Here is an 18,348-nt window from a genome sequence, read left to right on the forward strand (position 1 = left end):
TCCCAGAACTTGTCAATAATAATAATAATAATAATAATTATTATTATTATAAGTTATTGCGTGTGTTCTGCTTCTGAAATGGATTATATATTGCTGTTACAGTTAGATGCTCTGGCCGCCCTTGTCTCAGATTGAGACAACACACGCCGCAGTCGTTCAGTATTGACAAAGCCTACATTGCTGGAACGATTAATTTCACACATACAATACGTATAAGTACAAGTCTTTATTTGTCATCAGATTAACTCACACACACATGCGATGGGCGACCCACAGGAACACACACACACACACATGCGATGGGCGACCCACAGGAACACACACACACACATGCACTGAGTCGTGAGACGCGCGCGTGCGTGTGGGTGTGTGTGTGTGTGTGCGCGACCAATGTCAGATTGCGAGTGGATTACTTTCCAGAGACATGAAATGTACATGACATGAGTGACATGAATGTACAGGGGGACACTGAACACAAAACTGCTCCAGGTAAGATCTAACTTTGCAGTTACTCTCGGAGGCGCAGAGAAGTGGGGCAGACTGGTGTCAATTCTGATCAGCGTTTTTTTCAATAATGGAATATTCTTTGCGATGCAACGAAACGCACGTCCGTACGGATTCAAGGGGATCATCCCTATGTTCCCCGGGTCCTATGTTCCCCGGGTTCTATGTTCCCCGCTTTGATTGATTAATAGATTGAACATTTTATAAATTTTTATTATTTTATTAATTATTAATGTCCGCCTTGTTTCGAACGGTTAAGCTTAGGCCCTCGTTCGAACTGGTTAAGGTTAGTTTGGAATCAGGGCTGGTGGTCTAAAATTTTCAATCTATCAATCAATCAAAGCGGGGAACATAGAACCCGGGGAACATAGGACCCGGGGAACATAGACATGCTCCCTGCGCTCGGACATGCGCTAAGGCTGCCTCGCTAAGCCGTTTATGTATTTATTTATATGTATTTATTTCTGGAGCATTAAATGCATTTATCCTCTCTGGTTGGATGGTGTATTGTACTTGTGCTGTATAATAACAATACATTTGAATCTAATCTCATTTTGAGATCAGTCGCAACTCGCAAATCGCTTCCTGTTGAATGGATCAGCATGCAATACCAGAAAAGCCTTATAAGGAGCATGCGGGCGTGTCTCTATGCAAATGAAGTAAGCGTGAACGTGCATTTGAATGAGTGGGATGCATGATGCAACCGACCTGGGTAAGAACAGATTTGGACGTTAAGAACGGCTTGATGAATGTGGCGGTGGCTTTTCTTATTGTTCTCTTAAAAGACAGGTAAGCAAGAATATAAGAAAAATAATAAGAGAGTATTGTTGAATGAGGCCCAATGTATTGTCATTGCACAGGTACAAGCACAGAGCACAACCGCTATCTCTTGGGTGCTTCGCTGCCATTTTGAAAGCGTTCTAAGCGGACGGCGAGTGGGGCGGAGCGAGACGACGTGCGTCTTCTAGATGATCTCATGCTCTTACGTGCTTTCTTCTTCTCCTCTGGTAGTCTTGTGACCTTGTTCACATCAACAGTGGTGTCTGTCTTTTCCTCTCCTGACCTCTGCTGCTTATTCTTTAGGTTATTTCTCACCAGGTTCTGACACAGTAAGGGAAAGAGAGAGAGAGTAAGGGAGAGAGAGAGAGTAAGGGAGAGAGAGAGAGAGCGAGAGAGAGCGAGAGAGTGTGAACAGTAAGTTGCTGTGAACAAACGCCCCCCTCACAAATCACAGCTGCCATACCCATAGCCTCTAAGTCATGTAAATAAAGTGACCTGTTGACAAGTGGTCTTTAGCGGCCACACTGCTAAATCAATGTACACATAAAGAATGAAAGGTCCCCTATGTGTTGACATTTCGCAGCCACCGGCTGGCTCATGAATGATTCATCTTGTAATGTTATTGTGACTTACTTAGGCTGGTCCCTGGTCTTACCTCCTGCTGCATGCTACTGAAGAGGCCGGCGTAGTCCCGCTCTTTGGCCATCAGCTGAACATGGGTGCCGTGTTCTGCGATCTGTCCGTCCTTCATCAGGATGACGTCGTCGCACTCCGACAGATACTAGGAAGGAAAACGGTGGTGGAACAGTAATGAGATGACGCGGCACACAGCAGATGAAGTCTCTTCAAAAGCTTCTCAAGTCGAGGTTCTCAGCGGAAGTAGCTCCTTTCAGCTCAAGCGGAAAAGAACATCAGATTGAGAAGGATGGAGGAAAAACACAGCCTTCAACAGACTCTGCTGAATGCAGAGCGAATGACAAAAGACAGAACAGGTCTGAATGTGAACAATTACGGATGATGACGCATTCTCAACCTCGGTCTCATTTGAACACAAATAGTTCAGTAACACGTTACTTTAATAACTATTAGGGATGGTATTAATACTCTTAATCGTTACTTGTTCACTTCACCAAGTTTCCTTATTGCAGTACCTGAAGCTGGTGTGTTACAAAGAGCACCGTCTTGCCCCTGGCGGCACCACAGATGGCGTGACGGAAGAGGTGGGAGCCCACGTGGGCGTCGACGGCACTGAGAGGGTCGTCCAGGAGCAGTATAGGCCGGTCACTGTACAAGGCGCGTGCCATGCTGACTCTTTGACGCTGCCCACCGCTCAGATTCGCACCTCTCTCCCCAATCTGGAGCAAGAAAGAGAGTGGTCACAAAACACCCGTCCCAGGTTGGGTATCAACGTGTTTACCAGCAGCGGGTCTGTGCCATAGAATGGTCTGTAGACACTAGAACAAAACCCCAGGTGAGTTGCACTGTGTCCGAATACCTACACATTAAGGTTTGAGCCTTTACTTGTAAACACTATTGGGGATCGAGGTGGCTTAGGCGCAGACCACATGATCGCAATGTCACGGGTTTGAATCTGGCCCAGGACCTTTGTTGCATGTGCACCGACCCCCACCCACCCCACGCTCTCTCCCTCTCCCCCATGTTTCACGTACCTACAATGTACTGTCTAATAATAAAGCTGAAATGCCTTAAAACATATTGTAAACATTTATTTTCATACTCCGGAGTCGCAGTACCTCGGTCCTGTCACCGTAGGGCAGCTCCAGCAAATCCGGGACAAGACAGCAGGCCTCCAGGACCGCATTATACCTGATTGTACAACAAAAAGAAACAAGGGCACCAGGATTAAAGACTGTTGCATCAAAAGCCCCTCGGCCTTCAGAGAGCGAGGATGCTGCTGTTGATCTTACTTCTCCAGGTCGTGCTCCTTCCCAAACAGGATGTTCTCCTTCAGCGAGTCGTTCAGGATCCAGGCCTGCTGGGACACGTAGGCGAACCCACCGCTGGCCGCTACATTCCCTTCCAACAGGGTCATCTGAAACACAATGAAGGGGTTAGAATATATTAAAAACAAATATACCACATTCCTTTCCAAACACTGGGTCATTATTTGGCACTACTGAAGTGAGATTCATATAACCAATATTCTTGCTTAGAACATAACGGACACATGTAGGTGTTTTTATATTTTACTTTTGTATTGTCTACTCTCAGGGCCCCCCTTAAGTCAGTGTCCATGTGAATGTTCAGTGAAATTTCATGTGAAGAAGGCCTAACACAGTGATTAGATTGGCTGTGCCCTTTTACCGCTGATGATCAATTGCTCAAATTCAAATCATCACTGGAGAACCGTAGAAGAGACAGAGGACACACCGTAGAAGAGACAGAGGACACAAAATCTAATTGATGACCAGAGTATGACATTTGTAATTTTGTATTACTTTTTTCCTGGTTTGATTTTGGTTAGATAAAAAAAAATTGCATGTTGAAGCCAGACTGGTAAAGAAGGTTAGTTATGGGTGACACATCCTGTGTCATTTCAACACTTCCTGTTTTAAGAGCACAATGGATGTGTCCCAAGATTCACCTTGAACAGAACTAGCTCCATTTCCCATGACTACACTGTTTGGAAGAAACATACAGGGGATGAAATAAAGCTTTTTTGTGTGTCTGGTAGAAGTCTCACCTGTCCCAGTAGAGCCGAGAGCAGAGAGCTCTTCCCGCTCCCAACGCTGCCACAGATCCCAACCAACGACCCCTAGAGAAGCCAAACAATGCAATTATGTTCTGCTAATAATATTATAATACACTTTATTTGTATAGTACCTTTCATAAAAAATTGCAGTTCAAAGTGCTTCACAACAGAAAAAAGACAGGCACAAAATAAGCACATAAAGTGCAGACATATAAAATAAATTTTTTCACATTAGGATCTAACGTTTTAAAAATAGTCAATAATAAAAAGAATAAAATAGTAGAATAAAATAGACAGTAAAATTATGCAGAGTGCAGTGCAATCAATTCTGAATAAAAGAGTAAAATCGAATGGACAGAGTAAAATAGCGCAATCAGCAGCGGAGTGTATTAAAAGGCTATGGTGAAGAGGTAAGTTTTTAGATTATTTTGTAAAAAATATTAAGAGATCTAGTTTCCCTAATGTCCATAGGTAGTGTTCCATAACTTTGGTGCATAGTTTGCAAAGGATTCGTCCTCGATTCTCTTTAGGCTGTGGTTTGTAACCTTCAATAGACCAGTAGTAGATGATCGCAATGTTCTAGAAGGCACATAGTATATAGCACATCATATTCCTCGTCTTTTCTTTTTAGCGGGGGACAAAGTGTTTGAAATAAAGTGTTTCACATTTGGTAGTTTTTAACAATACCTATACTCTAAAAATAATGAGTAAGCTTACTTCAGAACACAGGATTCAATTGGTCAAACCCGCTCGAGGAAGTTTTATTCATCAATTGCAATCAACGATCTTGATGGTCCAAATCCCCAAAATCCCAATTCTAAAATTCCCTATTCCAAAAATCCCCCTGAGTGTTATAGGCCTAGCTCTTTATAGTAAAATGTACGTCACTTGTCTGCATGGGAGGATGCCCTTGCTATTTGTGTGTGTGTGTGTGTGTGTGTGTGTGTGTGTGTGTGTGTGTGTGTGTGTGTGTGTGTGTGTGTGTGTGTGTGTGTGTGTGTGTGTGTGTGTGTGTGTGTGTGTGTGTGTGTGTGTTGCCAACTCTGGTTGTGCAAGAGCTTGTTATTGTGTTTTTCAATAGCCTCTGTACATGTCTGTGTCTGTCTCGACCCCAAACACTTGATATGTTTGATATACTGTATGTATGATGTATATAACATGTACAGATCCACTACAAGTCAAGTCAAGTCAAGAGTTTTATTTGTCACGGCATACGAGTATACAATGAAATGCGGGTGGTCTTGCCCGCAACGATGTGCATGATACAGTAGTAATAACATATAATAGATTCCAATAGAACGACATTGTGCAATAAAACAAGTAAACAGAGTAGGGCATATCGGTATATGTACATAAGTTATTTACAGAGCATGGTAGGACATGCTAGGTCCTGTGGTAGTGCAATACACTGTTAGCTACGGATGAGGCACTGGGTCTTTCTGTACATGCTATATTATACAATCTCAAGTTATACTATTACTATTCTTAAAGTGACCTTTCCTTAGTGGCCATAAGTGTGGGCGTGTGCAGCATGAGTGTGTGCTTGCTCATGTTAAAGTAGCTGCTAGTGTGTGAGAGTGTAGTGTGTGTGTCGTGTGTGCTCATGTGTGGAGAGTTCAGTGTTCAAGGCTCTGATGGCCTGGGGGAAGAAGCTGAGCCGAAGTCTCTCTGTCCTAGTAGCTGGTGTTCGCAGGCGTCTGCCTGACCTCAGCAGGATGAACAGGCTGTTGTTGGGGTGGTGTGGGTCTTTCATTATTCTGCAGGCTCTGGATTTGCACCTCTTGTTGTATAGAACCTGCAGGGTTGGTAGTGCAATACCCGTGGTACGCTCGGTTGAGCGCACCACTCTCTGTAGGGCCTTCTTGTCCTGTGCCGTGCTGTTTCCATACCAGGCAGTGATGTTTCCAGTCAAGATGCTCTCTACAGCTCCGGAGTAGAAGGACTGGAGTATCTTCCCAGATACTCTGAACTTCCTTAACTGTCTCAGGTGGTAGAGGCGCTGCTTCACCTTTTTTACGACTGAGTCTATGTGTGTTGTCCATGTCAGATCCTAGGCTCTGAGATGTGGACCCCCAGGTACTTAAAGCTGCTCACCCTGTCCACGGTAGCCCCGTTTATCCTCATACTAATACTACATGGCAAGATCACACACATATTTCATTATTTTAGGAAGACCGAAAAATAAATGCTCTTGTGTAGCTAGTCAGTGCATAGACTGCATGTCTTTCACAGTGGCTTCCATATGCAGCCTAACAGTTGTTGCCAGAAGCAAATGTACTATTACATTTGTCCCCCTCATTTCTATATCAAGGGATTACAAAGGGGATCTTGACCCCAAGGTTGAGAAAACCTGGTCTAATGTGTGTGTCAAGATCTGAAGAAAAAAATATTAAACCATTTGGTGTGTGTGTGCATATATATGTGTGTTTGTTCTGCATTTGAGACAATCACCCTCTTGATGCGCAGGTCCATGCGGTGCAGGGTCTTGTGCAGCGGAGGCCGTATGCTCTGGGTGGAGGAGATGGTGCTCTGGGGGCTCTCCTGCTCCATGTTGGTGAGGAGACTCTGTCCGTTGGGCCCTTCGTTGGTCTCCTTGCTCTGCTCCGTGATGATGCACAGGCTGAGCTTCTCCCTGCGCAGCACGCGCTTCATGCCTCCTCTCTTCTTGGGTGGCGGGTTGGGCTTCGCGGCCGGGGGGCGCGCCTTCTCCCACGCCAACGTGGCGTCGCGGAACTCCACGGCATTACCGGGATCCTCCGTTTTCCCCAGGATCACCTCTCTTTCGTCCATCATGAAGAGCCTCTGTGAAGACAGATTATGTTGCTTGTTATGTGCTAGATGGGGTATACACACAGACAGATTATGGTGTTTGTTATGTGCTAGATGAGGTATACACACAGACAGATTATGGTGTTTGTTATGTGCTAGATGGGGTACACACACACAGACAGATTCTGGTGTTTGTTATGTGCTAGATGGGGTACACACACACAGACAGATTATGTTGTTTGTTATGTGCTAGATGGGGTACACACACACAGACAGATTATGTTGCTTGTTATGTGCTAGATGGGGTATACACACAGACAGATTATGTTGCTTGTTATGTGCTAGATGGGGTACACACACACAGACAGATTATGTTGCTTGTTATGTGCTAGATGGGGTATACACACAGACAGATTATGTTGCTTGTTATGTGCTAGATGGAGATTATGGTGTTTGTTATGTGCTAGATGGAGTACACACAGAGACATATTATGGTGTTTGTTATGTGCTAGATGGAGTACACACACAGAGACATATTATGGTGCTTGTTATGTGCTAGATGGAGTATACACACAGACAGATTATGGTGTTTGTTATGTGCTAGATGGGGTATACACAGAGACTTTATGGTGCTTGTTATGTGCTAGATGGGGTACACACACAGAGACATATTATGGTGCTTGTTATGTGCTAGATGGAGTACACACACAGAGACATTATGGTGCTTGTTATGTGCTAGATGGGGTATACACAGAGACTTTATGGTGCTTGTTATGTGCTAGATGGAGTACACACACAGAGACATATTATGGTGCTTGTTATGTGCTAGATGGAGTATACACACAGACAGATTATGGTGCTTGTTATGTGCTAGATGGGGTACACACAGAGACATTATGGTGCTTGTTATGTGCTAGATGGGGTACACACACAGAGACATTATGGTGCTTGTTATGTGCTAGATGGGGTATACACAGAGACTTTATGGTGCTTGTTATGTGCTAGATGGGGTACACACACAGAGACATTATGGTGCTTGTTATGTGCTAGATGGGGTATACACACAGACTAGGGATGCTCGATATTGGCTTTTTTACCGATACCGATATACCGATATTGTCCAACTCTTAACCCTTTTCTCGCCAAGAACGTGTAACGACGTCATTCTCCGCCATGCGTAATCTGCCAATGACGTCGTACAGCGTCTTTGAGATCAATATTTCAAATTTCTGTCATGGCAATCATATTTCACCCACGGATCCTTGGCTGGTCCTGTAAATCTCCGCTCAACTCTCCAACGGTTCAAGACCGCCACCTGGTGGCCGATCGGCGAGTTGCCAAAACTGGAAGTTAGGAACCGGAAGTGGTGCTCACCCATATTCAGTCCGGCCACTCGCTATCGCTCCCGGGGCTCCATCTCGACACACTGGATAATCGATCGGTTGCCCTAACTCAATAAACAACGTTATTTGGACGTATATAGTATTATACAACCCGGAAATGGTTAATCTAGATCAACATCCCATAATAGCGAACTTTTTGCTCCACGCTGATCGCCCAACGCTACGAGGAAGCTGCGGTGAGTTTCAGCGTGTTTGATTATTATTATCCATACAAACTGCTCTGATCTATATATCACCCATACTACATAAATGATTTAAGGTGGGCCATGGAATTATAAACGACCCCCCCCCCCTCCGGTCAACATCAGATGATAAGTCATAAGGCCTTGGACCATGTACAGTTGACATTTTTTATCTGGCGTCGATCGCTATCAAACTGTATTTGATCATCAATATATGCATTTATGGCTATAACTCACGTTTTGCAGAATGCTGCAGAAAACGATAAAAACATATTTATACTTTAGACCGTATTTTAGTATGAATGTGTGAATGAAAAAGTAGAACGTTGCTACATCCTAAACGATAGATACTTGACGTTGAATGGGCCATAGTAATGTCAATTTAGCAATACAATTTAAAAAGTTATAGCCCTGAAAAGAAGGGGAACATCTCCATAGATTTACAGTACTGGCAGGGAAGGGATTAAGATCAGAATAATCTCTGGCAGATAAAGGGTTAATTTCCGATACCGATATCAACCGATATCACATTTTAATGCCAATATCGGCCGATAATATCGGACATCATTTCTATAGAAATGTAAAAAAATAAAAATATTTAAAACCGATACCGATATTTTCCGATATCACATTTTAATGCCGATATCGGCCGATAATATCGGACATCCCTAACACAGACAGATTATGTTGCTTGTTATGTGCTAGATGGAGTACACACACAGAGACATATTATGGTGCTTGTTATGTGCTAGATGGAGTATACACACAGAGACAGATTATGTTGCTCGTTATGGGATACACAAACAGAGACAGATTATGGTGTTTGTTATGTGCTAGATGGGGTATATACACACAGACAGATTATGGTGTTTGTTATGTGCTAGATGGGGTATACACAGAGACAGATTATGGTGTTTGTTATATGCTAGATGGAGTATACACACAGACAGATTATGGTGTTTGTTATGTGCTAGATGGAGATTATGGTGTTTGTTATGTGCTAGATGGGGTACACACACAGAGACATTATGGTGTTTGTTATATGCTAGATGGAGTATACACACAGAGGCAGATTATGGTGTTTGTTATGTGCTAGATGGAGTATACACACAGAGGCAGATTATGGTGTTTGTTATGTGCTAGATGGGGTATACACACAGAGGCAGATTGTGGTGTTTGTTATGTGCTAGATGGAGTATACACAGAGGCAGATTATGGTGTTTGTTATGTGCTAGATGGAGTACACACACACAGACATATTATGGTGCTTGTTATGTGCTAGATGGGGTATACACACAGACAGATTATGGTGTTTGTTATGTGCTAGATGGAGTACACACACACAGACAGATTATGGCGTTTGTTATGTGCTAGATGGGGTATACACACAGACAGATTATGGTGTTTGTTATGTGCTAGATGGGGTATACACACAGACAGATTATGGTGTTTGTTATGTGCTAGATGGGGTATACACACAGGGACTGCAGAGAATATTGGCACAGAGGATTGCTAACTTGGCTGGAACTGACAAAAAAATTATCCCACTTACATGTAATTTGGACCATAATGTCTAGAATGACATAAATCTTTTTTATTAAATTTTTTGCATTTTCTACCTGAAATCTCTTGGCGGCCACGGAGCCCTCCGATAGCGCCCTTACAGCCAAGGGGGTGATCTTGAGGGCAAAGGACATGGCGTTGAAAACTGCAACCACAGTGAAAGCCTGGAGTGGAGTCAGAGAGCGGGAGGGATATAGAGTTATTCATTGTAAATACTTCATGGAAATAGTGAATAACTACCGAAAAAGCAACTTGCCGCCCAATGAAAAAGTAAGTACCTGAGCTGCATTGAGGTCATAGCCCATAGCCATGTGTAAAGTGAACGTGCAGACACAGGCTATTACCACCACAATGGGAGCCACGCCCACTGTGATGCTCTGGACATAACCAGCCCTCTCCAGTATTCCCTTCTCTTCTGATCGCACCTCTAGAGAGAGAGAGAGAGAGAGAGAGAGAGAGACACACACGTTGTTTGTGACAATGAGAGCTTATCTCAAATTAAACCCGAAAGCCTTTTTAATTGACTTAGCTGTACATGTGCACAAATCGCTCAGCCAACAGCGCTGTTAAGAGCCACCAAACAACACATTACAGAGGGAAGCCAAATAGAGCAAGAGTGAACCAAAGGACCATACCATACATGGTATGAAGAGGACTTTAAAACAGAAGAGACCTTGCCAACTGTCCAAGTCCAGTTCCTTTGATCCAATATTGATATCGGATATCGGCCCCGATATCACTAAAATAGCAGGATCGGGTATCCAAAAAGAAACGAAAATCTGATTTCTTTCATTTATTTTTATATTTTTTATATAATATAATAGGAAATAAAATAAGAAATAACAATTCAGTATATTTATATCTATGTGTTAATTTGTTACATTTAGTTTCACTATGTTAGGAAAGTAATGTTTTAAGTCAAGCCTGATGTTGCCTTGCACAAAAGAATGATCCCAGTCTCTTCCACACAGTGAGGCATACAGTTTATTAATTGAACAATGGGTATCGGATCGGTACTCAGTATCGGCCGATACCCAAAGCCAGGTATCGGTATCGGGACTGAAAAAGTCGGATCGGTGCATCCCTAGTCCAGAGAGCTGATTTGTATTGTTTTCACTCAGCACAGTGTGCGCTACATATTAACTCAGCAGCCACGGGCAACAGCAGCAGGAGCACCTCCACTAGAGAGAATGAGAATATCTGTGCATTTAGATTAACGCCCCACCCCCCAACCAAGCACAGTCCCAGATTTTTATTGAAACACTTTTATCACAATACAGCATCCAAATGGGGACAGTTTTAGTGCTGAGACATGCGCCTGTCCAACCCTGGGTCCAAAACTGGGACGACGTGGAACCAAAACTAAAACAATGACGTAGCGTAGAGGCTCCTCTCAGCCACTTTAAGAATACTGTAAGCCTTCGATCTTAGTTAAGTGAAAGAGAGGGAAAGGACAAGCAAACCATGTAGAAAATGACATTATTCACAAAGAATAGAGGCCACTGTGGGTAGTTTTGGGCCGATTTTGTATAGGTATAATCTGTAATGCCGCCAAAAGAGCGAAAAGGGCCACGTTTTGGTATTGTACTTTTTGGTTTTGGTCTGAAAGGGGAGGTTGGAATTTCTCCTGAGCTCTCCTGGTAGAGGCTGAGGTGTGGCCAGCAGTAGCAACCCCTCCCACTGAAATCCAACACACACATCAGACAAAAACTAAAAAAGGTAAACAAGGCGTAGTACCACGTTGTCATATTTTTTTCCTGGTTGGCGACATTACAGATTCTATCTTTAAAAATATTCAGAACATCTCACCGTTGTTCATGTTTTACATCTATGGAAAATCAGTAGCCAATTAACATGCCCCAACGGCAATGAAAATAGTTTCAGTTCACATACTAATGTAAATGATTGTTAGTCATCATCATACCAGTTAGATGTACTTGAGAAAATCATCCCAAAACAACCTCTGAACACAGAATATGTGATTGACAACTGCCCACATAGCATGCAGCTGTGGCACAGCATTTTTTCTTTTTAATCCTCTCTTTCTCCTATTTTTCTGTTTTCTCCCCCGTCCCAATTTAGTCGTTATGCCAATTCCCCGCCTCCCCTACCTGGTTGTTGTGCGCATGTTATCCTACTGGTCGGTACAAGGGAACCCTGAAGTCATCCGCACGCTTCCTCCGACATGCGCGGCGACAGCCAGTGACTCTTTTTTCACCTGGCACGCTGGCTCCATCAAGTCCTGCCTCCGCTGAGCAAGCGCCCAGACCTGACCTGTAGGCGTCGCTGTCCACAACGCCAGATTCCCACCCATGACTTGCCCTCCCCCTAACCCAGCCAAACGGGTTAGTATAGCGATCAGCCCAAGCCCCAAGCAATGCTGACTCCGGGAGTCGAGACCGCAGCCTCTTGCATTAGTGACGAGTCACGAGCGCAATCTCCGCTACGCCACCTGACCGCCGTGGCACAGCATTTTTATAATTATAATGCATTTGAATAATTATAATGTATTCTGCATTTTAGCTTTGATTCACACTGTGATGCTGCCGCCTGCCCGAGGCACAGTAGTCTGTTGGTTGATAGAGTTGTATTTTGTAAATGTCAAAAAGCATTTGCAAAGTGCATATTACAATTCACCAGGCTTACATCATAGCCCGGGACCAATTCATAATCACTCAGCAGATGGAGGTCACACTGCGGCCAAGGTGTTTAAGCACTCTGAGGAAGACGTGCGACTCCATCCAAGCCTATGGGACTCACTTTGAAGTTCTGCGCTGCTAATGTAACACATCACAAACGTCTTATTTTGCAGTCAGCCGGAATAATAGGGACAATAATAGTAACTGAAGCAAAAGATATTGTAACTCTTCAGACTGAGTAGCCCTTAAGATGAATGCCCAATTACTTATGATAATAATAGCTAATCACAGTGTAGGAGTGAACGACGAGCCCCACCTCACTAATCTGGAGCATGATTAAAAGCGGCAAATGATCCTTATCAGCAATATACAGAAGCCTTCATCTAATTCACAGCTGTGAGGCAGCCTCAATGCAGGCCTTGAAGGCACTAAACACTTTGGAAATTAACCTAGGAGCGCTGAGATTGTTTGATGATAGTGGACGGGAATAGGAGAGGTGTAGCCAGGGGAAGCTAATGAACATGGATTGTAGAGCCAGAGGTATATTGTTAGTTCACAAAGGGGATGGGTCTAATTCCAGGTGATAAATGGATGAATTAGCTGTGCTGACAGGGAGTCCAAACCGAGCTGACCCCTGATTCAGAGGAGCACGTCTCTATCAAACAGCATGAGCTATGCTTTCCGAGTAACCTAGTACTGTACTGACCTAGTACGGACCAGAAAATGGTGTTATGGTTATCACCACCGGATCGACATGACGGCTCAACCCTAGATCACGCCTGTGTGTGAAATACACACGCCAGTCCACTACAGTATAGCGTGTCAGTGTTACGATAAACGGTTATGGTGCGTGAAAAGGACACACGGGTATGAAGGTGCGGTTAATGTGCACTACCAGCAGGGAGCGTTAACCCCATAACAGAAATTCCATGACTGGGGCTTGAACCAGCAGTCTCTGCAGTTGGAGGCAAGTGCTTTCACCACTACAATACCACCCATGTAATAATTAGGGTTGTGGGGGACAATAAAATTCACATTCACATTCTGTCACATCCACATTCAATGTTATGCACAGGGTGTTGAGGGAAATTGGTGGTTTTTCAATGTATAGTTGGTTTATAAACTGATATAAAGAGACGCTTTAAGAGGGTAATACCATTATCATCACGGGATGATATAGACTGTGGTGGACCAGCGGTTTCACAGGCACAGGCCGCGTTAGCAGGGTGTTTGTTTTTAATTCCGATCTAAGACACAACAAAGATAACAGAGCAGCACAGGGCACAGAGGCAGAGCGCGATGGAGGTTTTGACAGGAATAGAAACGTTTTGAAATGTGTGAAAGGTTATTAGCAGTTGTCATGACAGCGCGTCACATGACAACCAGAGAAGGGGGACGGGCGTCGTTGCTATGACGAAGATCTATAAGTCGAACAGTGTTTCCGGGTATTAGGCAGACCAAGAGCGACTAGGACTGAGATCACACAGAAGACACTCTCTCCTCTCATCAGAGAGAGGAGGGGGGGGGGGGGAAGGATGCCACATCATCATTAGCTTCGGCTACCACGAGGATGGTCTTGGCTAACGACCAGGCCTGACCACCATTGGACTGAATAGCAAAAGGACGATAGACTGAACACACCGAAAGATCATTAGAATAGACTTTTCAAGGACAATACAATCTGTTAACATCTGAGCTGAGGCTTCTGTTTATATCAATAAACAACGCTTTTCCTTGTAAGGTAGTACGTTGTCGAAGTGTCGAATTCTTACGAAGGTGGAGAATTATCATGGTTTTGCGGATCGTACTAACGGGGAGAGATAAGGATTTTATCAGCCAGTATCTGAGACGTCAGGACCATTAAAATTACACAACGCAGAGGAATTGGATGGAGAGAGGATAACACAAGAAGACGTGATACTGGCCAGATTGATCAGGATCTAACAGTTGGTTGCCGATGACAGCCGGATTTGCAAGAGATAAGAACAACAGAAAAAGACTTTTCAATGCAGGGACGAGTGAAGAACAGCCATCATGGACTCGAGCCAAGCCGGCAAGCGAGGACAGCCAACCATGGGAGAGAGTCGTTTCGAGCGGCCATGAGGAGCGAGCAAACAGTGGCTGGAGAAATAATGTGAGTTCACTTGCAAGCACGTGGTTGTTTGATCTTTAAGCCAAATAAAAACGAACAATAGTGCATCCATAAACATATTTAGTTTGACACAGAGAGAACGCCAGCTGTAATAGTGTGTTTTGGGACAGGCAGAGCGGCACGGTTTTTGTTTTGGAAATCGAGAGCCTTATCTACAGAGCACAGAAGCCACTGTGTAGGAGATGAGAAGGGAGGCAAAGGGGAGATGTCTAGTGGAATTAAAGGGGCAACATCGTATTTAGTTGATTACTGTTCAAAACACAGAAAGCGGGAAGCGGGACTGTGACGTGAAGTGAGCAGTGAACAAACGTTACGGGTGTGGTCGGCAGGCATGCGTTCTTCATGGGACGGGGTTGTACTCATCAATAGCGCCGGTCGTCAGGTGTGTTAAATACGTTCTCAGATACATTCACACCTAACTTGTTGTGAATGACATGTTACATTCCATTCGTAGAGGCAATTAGGCACTGTCTTTAGTCTGTGCTCAAGCGAGGGGACATTAAATGCGCATTCGCGGGAGCGCGCGTGCACGTGGCGCAATTAGGTGCGTGCAACCCCAGATGATTTCATTAACGCACCACTGGTGGTCGGTAGCGAGAGAATGTTTGAGGCATTAAAGGGACAGTGGGAAAAAAATAGGCACAGAGACAAGATGGCCGCAAAGGGCCACGAGGAGGATGAGACAAGATGGCCGTGAGCCACGAGGAGATAACAACAGATAAGAACCAGGAAGTGACATGTCAGCTACAATCCTCTAGACTGAGTTTGGCCGCCATCTAGGGGGGGCAGTGGGATAATACAGGCAAATAGAGGAGGAGTAGGTCACCACCTAGTGGCGGAGGGGGGATAGTGCTGGGGAGTTTCCATTACCCATAGGGGAATATTTAGAGTTTAATTTAATTAAGGAGTTTAATTTTTTCAAATTACCAACTGCTTGTGTGTATACACGGTGGTGTATGTGAGAACTTTGTAAAGGAACTCAAAGTGTAGAATAGAGCAACGGACCGCTCCAGAGCAACGGACTGCTCCGTGTAGAATAGAGCAACGGACTGCTCCGTGTTTAGGATAGAGCAATGTACAGCTCCAGGGCGACGTAGACAGCCCCGTGTAGGGTAGAGCAACGGTACAGCTCCAGGGCGACGGAGACAGCCCTGTGTAGGGTAGAGCAACGGTACAGCTCCAGGGTGACGGAGACAGCCCTGTGTAGGGTAGAGCAACGGACAGCTCCAGGGCGACGGAGACAGCCCCGTGTAGGGTAGAGCAACGGACAGCTCTGTTGTATGTTAGATAATAGTACGAGTACGTGTATGTGAGTTAGGGGCAGGGAACCAACCTGCTCTGTTGTATGTTAGAGCGATGCTCTGTTGTATGTTATTATCATAATAATAATATCGATATACGGGTTAATTAAATAGTTTAATTATTGAATGGGTTAAATAAGAATTGCACAGAGATGAGATGCGGTTAATTAAATAAGTTTAATTATGAAATAAGAGGGAGTTCGATCTCCAGTGGGGCCTTCTCACACCTAATAAATAGGCAGAGTCTTGAAGACACGTCACCAGAAGATCTGGTGCGCGCCAGGGGCCAACCTGGGATGAAGATAGTGCGTCGAAAAGTGGGAATCGGTTTAGTTGCGGGTGTCACGCCGGAAGACAACAAACAGGGAACAGCCCTGTAGGATAGATATGGGTGTTGAGAAGGTGGGGGACTAATAGAGAACAAATAGCGCCATGGGCTGTAGGACACTCACACCGTCCAACAGTCTGAAAGGGCGTGGCCATGGCAGGGGCTTGCAGAGGAAAAATATATAGAGAACTGGAGATAACTCCATGGAACGAGCTGCAGGCCCAAAGCCACGGTAGACTAATAGAAAACACAGGGTCGAGTGTACAGAAAAACTGCTGGCGTGGTGTTTTTGCTTTCAGAGTCTGGAGAGGGCCGACGGTGGTGGAGACGAGCCTCAACCAAGATGACCGATGGGGCGGAGACGGCCGACGGGGCGGAGTCCAGCGGTCGCAGGCGGTGTTGCCCAGGGGAGAACGAGGCGGACATCGGAGGGGGCTTTCCTGCGGAGACGCTGTTTCGAGGCGTTTTGAAACAACAGAGCATGGGAGGGTGTATCGAATGAATCATGGACAAACAGGGACTTCCTTTCAGAGTCAATCAGGAGATCGAGAGACGAGACGGCAGCGAGAAGTCCTGTGTTCATTGATAATAATGGATAGGAGTATGAGATATAGAATACACCTGATGGAGGATTCATATATAAGATATATGTATAGAAGGATATATATATATATAGAAGGTAGATAAGAGGGAAAACCGTAAAACAACAGGATATAATTATTGGGAGCAGACAGGGGGGCCCTAATTGTTATGAGTCGTTGGATGTTGTTGGTTTTGGTGGTCTGTTTCGGTTCCCTTTGTGCACAGAGGGGGGCGCAAACGGACATCAAACAGCAAGATCACTGGGTTGACCGTGGGCCGTCTTCATTTCTTGTGCACAAGAGATGAGGTTGGTTTGCTTCAACCACAGTCTATTTTTGGGATAATTAATTAAAAAACCAAATAATGATTTATGATTCTGAAGGGGTGATAAGAATCAAGGGGGGATTGAGGGAAATTGGTGGTTTTTCAATGTATAGTTGGTTTATAAACTGATATAAAGAGACGCTTTCAGAGGGTAATACCATTATCATCACGGGATGATATAGACTGTGGTGGACCAGCGGTTTCACAGGCACAGGCCGCGTTAGCAGGGTGTTTGTTTTGAATTCCGATCTAAGACACAACAAAGATAACGGAGCAGCACAGGGCACAGAGGCAGAGCGCGATGGAGGTTTTGACAGGAATAGAAACGTTTTGAAATGTGTGAAAGGTTATTAGCAGTTAGCAGTTGTCATGACAGCGCGTCACATGACAACCAGAGAAGGGGGGCGGGCGTCGTTGCTATGACGAAGATCTATAAGTCGAACAGTGTTTCCGGGTATTAGGCAGACCAAGAGCGACTAGGACTGAGATCACACAGAAGACACTCTCCTCTCATCAGAGAGGGGGGGGGAAGGATGCCACATCATCATTAGCTTCGGCTACCACGAGGATGGTCTTGGCTAACGACCAGGCCTGACCACCATTGGACTGAATAGCAAAAGGACGATAGACTGAACACACCGAAAGATCATTAGAATAGACTTTTCAAGGACAATACAATCTGTTAACATCTGAGCTGAGGCTTCTGTTTATATCAATAAACAACGCTTTTCCTTGTAAGGTAGTACGTTGTCGAAGTGTCGAATTCTTACGAAGGTGGAGAATTATCATGGTTTTGCGGATCGTACTAACGGGGAGAGATAAGGATTTTATCAGCCAGTATCTGAGACGTCAGGACCATTAAAATTACACAACGCAGAGGAATTGGATGGAGAGAGGATAACACAAGAAGACGTGATACTGGCCAGATTGATCAGGATCTAACAGTGTGGTTAGAGGGCATTGACGTTGTGTAGTTGAAGGTTTGAAGGTTTTTATTTAGACACAAAACATAATATACAGATTATTACTCTATTATACATTTTTGTCAAGGATAGGAACGAAAAAGGCGCAGTGACTTATTTACATCGTTGTCCTTGGATGTCAAGGA

The 18,348-nt window shown here is 44.5% G+C and overlaps 1 protein-coding gene across 1 annotated transcript in view; it reads right to left on the bottom strand.

Annotated features, from left to right (window-relative positions):
• LOC311242819 (ATP-binding cassette sub-family C member 5) overlaps positions 1-18,348 on the bottom strand; it is a 67,595-nt gene that overhangs the window by 18,345 nt on the left and 30,902 nt on the right. The window contains exons 8-16 of the mRNA XM_084331862.1: positions 10,193-10,341; positions 9,971-10,078; positions 6,449-6,799; positions 3,989-4,060; positions 3,213-3,337; positions 3,039-3,111; positions 2,436-2,639; positions 1,940-2,065; positions 1,491-1,605 (exon numbers count right to left, since the gene is read on the bottom strand). Of these exons, the coding sequence (XP_084187988.1) occupies positions 1,491-1,605; positions 1,940-2,065; positions 2,436-2,639; positions 3,039-3,111; positions 3,213-3,337; positions 3,989-4,060; positions 6,449-6,799; positions 9,971-10,078; positions 10,193-10,341 (1,323 nt within the window). The remainder of the gene's footprint in view (positions 1-1,490; positions 1,606-1,939; positions 2,066-2,435; positions 2,640-3,038; positions 3,112-3,212; positions 3,338-3,988; positions 4,061-6,448; positions 6,800-9,970; positions 10,079-10,192; positions 10,342-18,348) is intronic.

Source organism: Notolepis coatsorum (assembly GCF_963971535.1).
Source record: "Notolepis coatsorum genome assembly, chromosome: 16".
NCBI classification, from domain to species: Eukaryota; Metazoa; Chordata; class Actinopteri; order Aulopiformes; family Paralepididae; genus Notolepis; species Notolepis coatsorum.